At 40.7% G+C, this 9180-nt stretch overlaps 1 protein-coding gene across 2 annotated transcripts in view; it reads right to left on the bottom strand.

The window, feature by feature from the left end:
• Positions 1-644: 644 nt before the first annotated feature.
• The window catches only part of LOC117385261 (microtubule cross-linking factor 1), a 66109-nt gene continuing 57573 nt past the window's right edge, over positions 645-9180 (bottom strand). The window contains exons 11-15 of one of the 2 annotated variants that reach the window (XM_033982548.2): positions 8311-8607; positions 7112-7185; positions 4186-5644; positions 4026-4050; positions 864-939 (exon numbers count right to left, since the gene is read on the bottom strand). In XM_033982548.2, the coding sequence (XP_033838439.1) occupies positions 4033-4050; positions 4186-5644; positions 7112-7185; positions 8311-8607 (1848 nt within the window). In that variant the 3' untranslated portion in view covers positions 864-939; positions 4026-4032. Of the gene's footprint in view, positions 940-4025; positions 4051-4185; positions 5645-7111; positions 7186-8310; positions 8608-9180 lie in introns of both variants that reach the window. The other variant, XM_033982547.2, reaches the window with a different exon arrangement.

The raw sequence follows: 9180 nt of genomic DNA, 5'->3' as shown, positions 1-9180 counted from the left end.
TTTGTTTTCCCTTATAGAATGGCAATATTATAGAGGGCACTGTAAAGATATCCAATAGGTTGTGTTCACGGGACATCTTTAATCCCAATAGTGTAAAGAACAGATATTATGCCTTGCTTGTATTGTTACTGGCCTTTAAACAGGGTCTTGAATACCTACTTTGGAATTTCATGACTTAGAACTTAAAATAATGCCTTAAAAACAGACATGAATTCACAGCCTCAGTGCTCTCCATACTCTGATCTGCTTCAGCTTGCCATTTACTGGCAGCAGAGCGAATAATACAAACAGGCAATGATTTACAAACTTAAAAACTGCAAAGTGATTATATCTATAACGTCACAATCCCGGTAAATTTCAAGCAGAGTGTTTGGTGAGGCTCAGAAGCAAAGGACTTTTTAAAGAGGACTACTACTACTAAAGAGTGTGAATGATAAAAACAACTCCAGGTCTGTTTTTTATCATGCCTTAAAGCTCAAACTAGTCTTCTTTTTTTTTTGCATAATATGTGTTCTTTAAAACTGGTCAAAGTTCTATTGAATTTGCCATTAACTGCAGATTTGTTGACTTCTATAACAAATAAACAACATCTGTGGAACATATTTTTGGATATTTCTTTTAAACTTTCAACAGTGAATCTCCCATAGAGTTATATAGACTATTAAATATAGATTTCAATAGATTATTATACCGTAGAACGTGAACGCAACCTTTTGGGAATAAACAGTTATAACTTGCTCAAACTGTCTCTTGTGGCTCCACTATGGCCTGTTGCCGCCCTGCTGGAGGAAAGGTGAACTGCATGTGTGTCCCTGTGCTCCATCTAGGGGAGGAGGAGGGGGAGCGGGCCCAGCGGGAAGGGGGGCGGCGATTGGCAGGTCGAGCCGGGCGATGGAAACAGGAGTCCAGAGGAGGAGCCACGGGCGAGCGAGGCAGGTCCTGTAGAAAAGAGAGAGGTCAGTGACAGGAGGAGGAGGAGGAGGAGGAGGGGAGGGGCAGACCAAAACAAAACAAAAAAACATGCCAAAGGTTTAGACCAGTGTCCCACGAGTGATGGATGTGGAGGTTAAAGGAGAAATGAAGGACAGCAACACAAATTTGATTCATTTGGGGTCTGATGAGATGCTGATAAAGGTTAGGGTTGTATAATTTGACATTTTCATTTACAAATCAGCCATTTAATATTAAATAAATAAATAAAATGAAAAAAAAAAACAGTAAGAATTGGGTAAATAATTAAAGAAAATATTTATTATAGTCAATAATTAGAGGGATATATCCATGAGACATGTAAAATCTGTGAGTGAGCCTTGGTGCCTGGGATACAGAATACACACTTCTCCAATACTGCTGTAATATAGAGCGATATGATTCTGGATGTGCCAGGCCATGAGACGTGACCCTTTAAAGACTTAAAACAGCACTCACAGAGAAGCAGAGACAGGTGGAAGGAGGATTGGTGAGTGATTCATGTGTTATCAACCCACAGAGTGTCATGAAAAGATGGAAAAGATGATCTGTACATTCTTCAGTATTAAATAGATCTGTGTATTTAATTGAGGTCAATACAACAGCATGAGGCATGCACCAATACATCATAGAATCAGTGATGAGACAACAGAAAGATTCCAGTTCCGTCCACATGGCATTAGCCATTCAATATTAGATTAAAGAAGCTTTTGAAGGAAGTCAGCCAGGGGACAGTCCTTTGAAAGTGGAGCTACAATAACAGATAACATACAGATGGATCTGCAAGTGAGAGCAGAGGAGCAGTGCTTAGTGAATGTACACAACCCACTGCATAAACAGCAGCTCAGAACAGGACCTGTGATAACAGCAGAGATATCATCTACACAGATTACACCTGCACTGCCCTTGTGTGGGACATCCAGAGGAGGGGTCGTGTTGCAGACACTGAGAAACATTTTGGCACAAAATCCACCAAAATATAACACAGAAATCTGTAATCCACAACAAAATGTACTCTCAATGAGATTTAAAGGACCACACAGGTTTGTGGAAATGTGCAAAATGCACTTCACTATAGTTTCCCTTATTACATTTACTACATTTACATTATTACTATTTTTATTATAAAAATAAGATATATCTATATATTTTGTTACACATTTGGTAATGTTAAGTGTACTTATTTGTCTCCATCCTGTGGCCACCCACAGTGCACCATCTTGGCACCTTTTTCCAAATGTGTGCCATGATTTTGGTAAAGAATGCCCAGTTAAAAGCCATGCCATGGGGCAAGTTTTGGGTAAATGAATAATCTCACTGTAGGTTTTCTTATGTTAAAGTGTGTGCCTTTAATGCCTCTTATTCACCATCACACTGCAGCTGAAACGAGACAGGACTGCCCTTTTCTGTTGAACCTGTCCTGATTGGCAACTGCTATAAAGTGCTAACTGCATGACCGCTCTGCACCACTAGATGGAGTGGTGAGCTCCTCATAAACCACTCTGTGTGTTCCTTTAAACAGATGATCTTCACACAGAACATGCACAATTCAAAGGAACAGATGCTGTGGCTCCGATGGTTCACACATTTGACTGTCCTGTGATGCATGCAGTGATGGGACATGTCCAGCAGAGGGGCCCACCAACAGCCCAAAGAGTGAACTTACATCCGGACTACAGCCCCCATGGAGTGGTTAGTCTAACAGTATGATTCTGCACCAGAGGAAGAGGAGCAGAGGAGAGCAGCACAAGTTAATATGACGGGAAAGAGGAGGGCGGATAGAGGATATAATGTCATATACAGAAACAGTGATTTGACCACAGTGAACCAGGCAGAAGATAGAGCAGGTTTAATTAGGACACAACACTAGGGCTTTGTGAAGGATGCATTACCACAAGTCAAAGAAATAGATTTGTCATAAGCATTAGATTTGTATACTCCTATGGTAACTACACACATTCATCTTTACTTAATATACTGTTTTGTATTAGTTATATTGATATTGAATAGTTGAGTTATTACTGTTGCAGCATGTAGTATTTTTTAGCAATATGACACACAGTTCACGTTGTAGCCAGGCTCTATAGCAACCAGTAGAGCTGTAAGTTAGCATCAGTACAGTTAAGTAATATATCTCCAAAAAGAGTAAAAGGACTAGGGTGCAGCGGTTGCCAAATGGTTTGACAACGGGAATATATTTCTATTATATCAGTGAAAAAAGATGAGATTTAAACATATCAAAATGTTTGTAATTGAGGTTAAGATACTAGAGGATTTTGAAACTTTCAGCAAAAAGTACTACTTGGTAATCTGGGCCAAACAAGGATAACCTGAGGGTAGACAAAAATGAGTCTTAAGACCGTATTTTGCACCCAGGCTATAGTTTGATCACCCATGAACAGTTAGCATTAGCCTTCAAATATAGCAAGCTGGTTAGGTAGCTATTACAAAACTATTGTCTGCATGTGCATAGAGAAGTTTAAAGGTGCACTACATAACTTTTCTGGTTGATGTCTGCCTGCTTGTGTCTATGGAGTTGTTATTGTTTTGCCTATAACCTTCCACAGTGTGACGTTAAACTTATCTATCTCCAATTGAGAAAGTGACCAAGTTGCAAGTCAGATCTGTGGAGAGAAGTATCCATTCATAGTAATATATATATATATATATATATATATATATATATATATATATATATATATATATATATATATATTTTTTTTTTTTTTTTTTTTTTTTTTTTTTTTTAAGGAATATTATAAATAAAAACTGCTGTAATTGAATAAATGCAATATAAGTTTATTGCCATACTGGTGAACATTCAGGAAAAGCTCCATGGAGACAAGCAGGCGGTGGACCCCTCACCAGAAAAATTACATACCTGTACCTTTAACCATTCTCTGCGATTTCATTTCCTGTTACAAATAGCATGTATAATTGCTAAGCTAAAGATGACTGATCAGGCTACATTTGCACCAGTTGGGAACCACTGCTAAAGATATTGTACACATAGAGCCGAAAGCAAAGTGGAATTAAAGATTTAAATTTAACATTACCATTGCATCAGTCAGTGCTTTCAATCTGGGAAAAGAGATAACAGTAACCTTTCTTTTGTCTTTGGAGTTTTTCAGGTCAGACATAAGTTTGGTCTAGAAAACACGGGCCCCATATCAAATGAATGATGAACCGGTGAATCCATGGTTGGTGCATATTTACCTCCATACACCCGGGCTGCCTATCCGAATCCGACATCCTGTTCCCGCTGTCCCGTTGACCGCTCTGCCCCCCTTGAAGTCTGCGTTCCTCCCTACAGCTTTCCTGAAGTTTCTTGCTAACAATCCTTGCGGCATTTTCAGCTAGCGTATATCCTGGAGGCGCGGACAAATCCTGCCGTATGCTAACTACTTCCGAGTTCCTATCCCCATGCGTTTCCACTATTAGCTGCACGGGGCTAGGAGAGCGCCCCCTAGTTGTCCTTGAGGTGTCTTGTTGAGTCCTATGTTCGTGAACGGGGCTTGGTTCGGAGGGGCGCGAGCGGCTAGGGGATTTGTTGAACTTTTGCATGGGGTCAAAGCTAACTGGAGTGTGATCTATGATATTAAAAAGACTAGATAGCCCATCATTGATAGTGGTATGTACCGGACTATCCCGTGTCGTAGTGGACCGCGCCCATGCCGATTCGCTGTTCCCTTTTTGTGGCGTTGTTGGCGTAGGTGCGCGTGTACTGCTATTCGCAATATCAGTCTTGCTAGATGACGATGGTTTGCGTTGAAGTTTGGGTGAACCATATTTGGGTGAGCAACATGGCCGCTCAAATTTGCTTTGAATGACGGGAGAGTATTGCACCTTCCTTGTATTGCGGGATGGGGACGAAATGGGAGTGCCGCCCCCTTTTGGCGTAAGACAGCGGTGTGGGCTGCTGGTGAGGTTTCGTAGCAAGTCAGTCTGTAGTCCAACGCTTATCGTTTGGGTAGTTTGGGTCCCCCTAGTGGTGAAACCGTTTGTTTGGCAGGACATATCCCGGAGTATAGGTCCAGGAGGGGAGCGTATTGCATTGCGAACAGATATCGCCACTTCTTTCATGTCGTCACTCAAGTTTCTGGATAGTTGCAGCTCTAACGGAGAGGGGAATCCAACCGGCGGGCAAATTGACTGGTTCGGTGGAGTTCTTAGCCCGGAGCATTGCCATCTCCCTGCGCTAAAAACATCATCCCCCAAATTGGACCCTCTTCCATTGCCCTGCGATGCTCTGGTTGGACTGTGCAAGTACCCATAATGCTCAACTCCGACTGCCCCCGCCCCATGCCCTCTCAATTGCGTCCTATGGCAGTGCTCAGGGCTGCTCATTGTACTTGTGGTCAATGTAGCGCTGGTCGTCAAAAACCAAGATGGCGGAGTGTATGGATCAAGCAGACCCTCGTTCCCGTGAGATTCAGATCCTCTTTCGGACCACGCCTCCCTGGGATAATTAGGAGCAGCGGAGGCCGATGAAGCAAGGGCTGATGGGAAATCCCAGCCTTTACTGTTGAACTCCTCGATGTATTTGAGGTCGTCGGGAGAAAGGGGCGGGGTCACGTCATCAGGACCGCGGTCACTGTGGCGATCCTTGTCCGGAAGAAATGGGGAGCTGTCCATCAAACGTTGGAAGTCACTCATGGAGCAGACAGACTTGGCCCTACAAAATAAGACATATTTGTGCAGGATAGTATAAGTACTTTGCATATAAACATACACATTTTATTTGGTGTTTTTAATGTATTATCTTGTTATTATGTATATCTATAAAACTGTTGACATCAGATGGTTTCCTCATGTTGTCCTATGTTCTGATACAGCACAAGATCATTCTAAAGCTATTCAGGAAAGATTTATTTCTGTCCTGTGAATGTGACTTTTTTAATATCGATACCTGCTCAAATTAGTTTTGATACTAGCTTGAGTATTGACTAGTATCTTATTTTTGCTACTTTTGACAATTCAAAAACAGACTCATAAGTAAATAGGGCAAAAAAAAAGCAACTAGGCTAAAAATATGCAATAAATGATTTTATAACCCTTTAAGTTAATTTGTGAACTTTGCTTAAACATTTTTACATAAATTTGTGGTCCTTGCTGGAATTTAAAATCTTAATATCGTATCGGCACAAAAGGAGGACACATATCACTTACCACCTCATCTTCATATCCATATTAGACCATATCTAGTCCCCCATAGTGGCCTACATCAGTGGATAAAGTTAAAGAAAAGGCTCTCTCCTCATTCTCATGTACTACTAGAATTGTCATTAAAAAAATAAATAGCTTTGGCACTCTAAAGGTATAGAGTGTGTGCTACACCCCTGATTGTAAATAATTGATTTGCAATACAAAAACCTCTTATCTCTGTTATTATCAAATCAAAACCTACATAAAAATCTCAACTGGCCGATGAAATATATTGGAACTTATACAATTGTTTGTAAAACTCTCTACTCAGCATTCTTTACTGTAATTAACACCCCAGGCTATTGTTAAATTAAATGGCCCAGTTACTGCTTTCTGTTCCAACTCAAAACATTAATCTACACAACTATTTATTTGTACTGTTTTCTTCCTCAGTCCTCAACTCTACCTTCTCTTAACTCACTCTAATCAACTTTATGTCCTCCTTAACTACATCCATGTATCTGTATAGCTCTAGTTATTAACCCTGGAAGTTAGAAATGCAACAAATAAACAACAATAAATGCCTAGGATAAGAGGTGCGTAGAGTAGCCAAAAATAGCACTCAAGTAAGAGTACTGTTGCTCAACTAGACGTACAAAATAGTGATCCAAGAATGTACTCAAGTAAGAATACAAGGTTTTTGGGTAAGCTAAACTCAAGTAAGAGTAACTGTCAAAGTAACTGCCTACATGCAACATCTGATTTATAATTTGAAGTTCATGGGGGGGGGGGGGGGGGGGGACATTAAATAATCGTCACAATTTGGTATAGACCACAAATATGAAAAGGTAAAGTAAGAGTAAAATGAGGAAAATTGCACTGTTAACTCAAACAAAAAGTATGCTGCTAGATCTTTCAAAGGGTACTATCACCTAATATTATATTCGATTACCTTTTTTCCATGTTTGTCCTTGCTCATTTTTACTTTTTCATTTACCTGAGCAGGCTGCCTCCTCCCATCTCGTCATCGGGGTAGGATTCTCCTTCTCTCTCTGAAAGCTCATTCAAGGCCTAAAACACAAAATGCATTACAATCAATAAAGGGACTTTTACGTCCATTTAGAAATATAAAAGTAAATTGTAAATGTTTTTATATAATGTGTAATAACATTTTTGAGAACGTAACATGCAGAAACAGTGCTCTAACTTTGACACATGCAATACATGGAACATCTCTCACGATCATCAAAAATGCATGTGTGTAACTTGGCATATGTTAAGTAAACACACAAATCATTTATAGATCATAATCAATCATTTAGATAGAGACGTACTGTATGTATGTATTGCATTTCATTATCATTTTCACTTTTATCACTTTCATTTCATCATTAGTTACATGACAATAAACTGTATGATGTGCAATTACAATTAGACTACCAGAGCATAGAAACTAATATCACATTTTTGGTTGTTTCGGTAGACTCTGTGCTAAAAACTCTGGTTTGACTGTGCAAGTACCCGTAATGCTCCACTCCGACTGCCCCAGTCCCATGCCCTCTCAATTGTATCCTATGGCAGTATTCAGAGCTGCTCATTGTACTTGTGGTTAATATAGTACTACGCATCAAAAACCAAGATGGCTACATGTCCAGATCAAACAGACCCTCATTCTTGTGAGATTCGGATCCTCATTTGGACCACGCCTCTCTGGGATATTGAGGAGCTGTGGAGGCAGTCACAGCAAGGTCGTTGTGGTAAAAAGGGGCGGGGTCATGTCGTCAAGGGCAGCAGTTGCTATCGATTACTCTGCTTTAAGTTTTATGATTAGGGGTGTAACAAACTGTTTAGACATTTGTGTATTGATTCTATCAGACAAGGTGTCCGCTGTCTCCTTGTCTCCATTGACATGTTATTGCTTTGCCTACAAAGTTTCATAGGATGGCATTAAACATCTCTATTTCGTATTTATGCACCTTTCACAGTTTTTGATTGTTCAAAATTGAAAATGTGCAGTTTTACTCTGACTGAACTTGCCTCTTCACAGATCCCATCTGTAACTTAGTCGTGGCCTGTAAGTGGCCACTAATTATTCTACACTGTGGAATGTTCCAGGAAGAGCAATATGACAAGACTGTTTTGGTTAAGATTACATCACTGCGTAAGTTTATTTTAAAGGATAGTCCTAGTGTGTACCTCCTTCATGCAGGGGAACCTCTTCTCACTTTCCAGTCCTGATGATGGGACGTCCAAGCTAAGTGGGTCCAGGGTCAGAGCATCCACAAACGGGTTATCAGAGGGACCCTTCACCCTCTGCTCTTCCAGCACCGTGTCCGAGTCGGAGTGCGAGCGTGTGGTGGGCATGGGGGCAGGAGGGGGAGCAGGGGCAGAGGAGATGGGGGCGACACTGGGGCTATCTTGGGGAGGCGAGGAGGCTCTGAGTGGGGTGCTCTCTGCGCCTTCAGCCTGACGGGAGGTCAGCTCTCTCTGCAACTGGGAGAAAGAGAAAGATAGAACTAGGGTTGTCAAAAGGAAAATCAAATCAGAAATCAGATAATAATCACTACTAAAACTTGTATTGAAACGACTCATTTGAGCAAGTATTGATACTAAAAAAATCACATTCACCAGACAAAAATTAATCTTGTCTTGTAGTGTGTGATTGGTCTAACAGGTATCCACACTTTACAACACCTGGTTGTAATTATGGCAGTCTTGTGTGATGTCATCAACTACTGGAAATAGCAGTTGCTGCTGAAGGCAGCACTAAAGTTGCACTAAAGTTGAAACAGTACTAGAAACAGTAGATAATGCTATTAAAACATCATATACACAGTTTAGTAGTGAAATAACTGCAAACACCTGACTGCAGGGGTGGAGTTTGAAGTGTGGATACTTGTTAGACCAGTCACTGTTCCTTATACCCCCAATTCCCACCTCTCTTTCCTCCCCCTATTCTTTAGTCCTCTAGATACTGCCCAGTTTAGCAGCTCTATTTGAAATATGGTTGTGGGCGAAGTTTAGGCATTTAGTCCTTCATTAAGTACAAGGATGTACGCGGGGACT

The sequence above is a fragment of the Periophthalmus magnuspinnatus genome, chromosome 17 (genome assembly GCF_009829125.3).
Source record: "Periophthalmus magnuspinnatus isolate fPerMag1 chromosome 17, fPerMag1.2.pri, whole genome shotgun sequence".
NCBI classification, from domain to species: Eukaryota; Metazoa; Chordata; class Actinopteri; order Gobiiformes; family Gobiidae; genus Periophthalmus; species Periophthalmus magnuspinnatus.
Note: the sequence above shows the minus strand (reverse complement) of the source record. Positions and strands in the feature narration are given on the sequence as shown.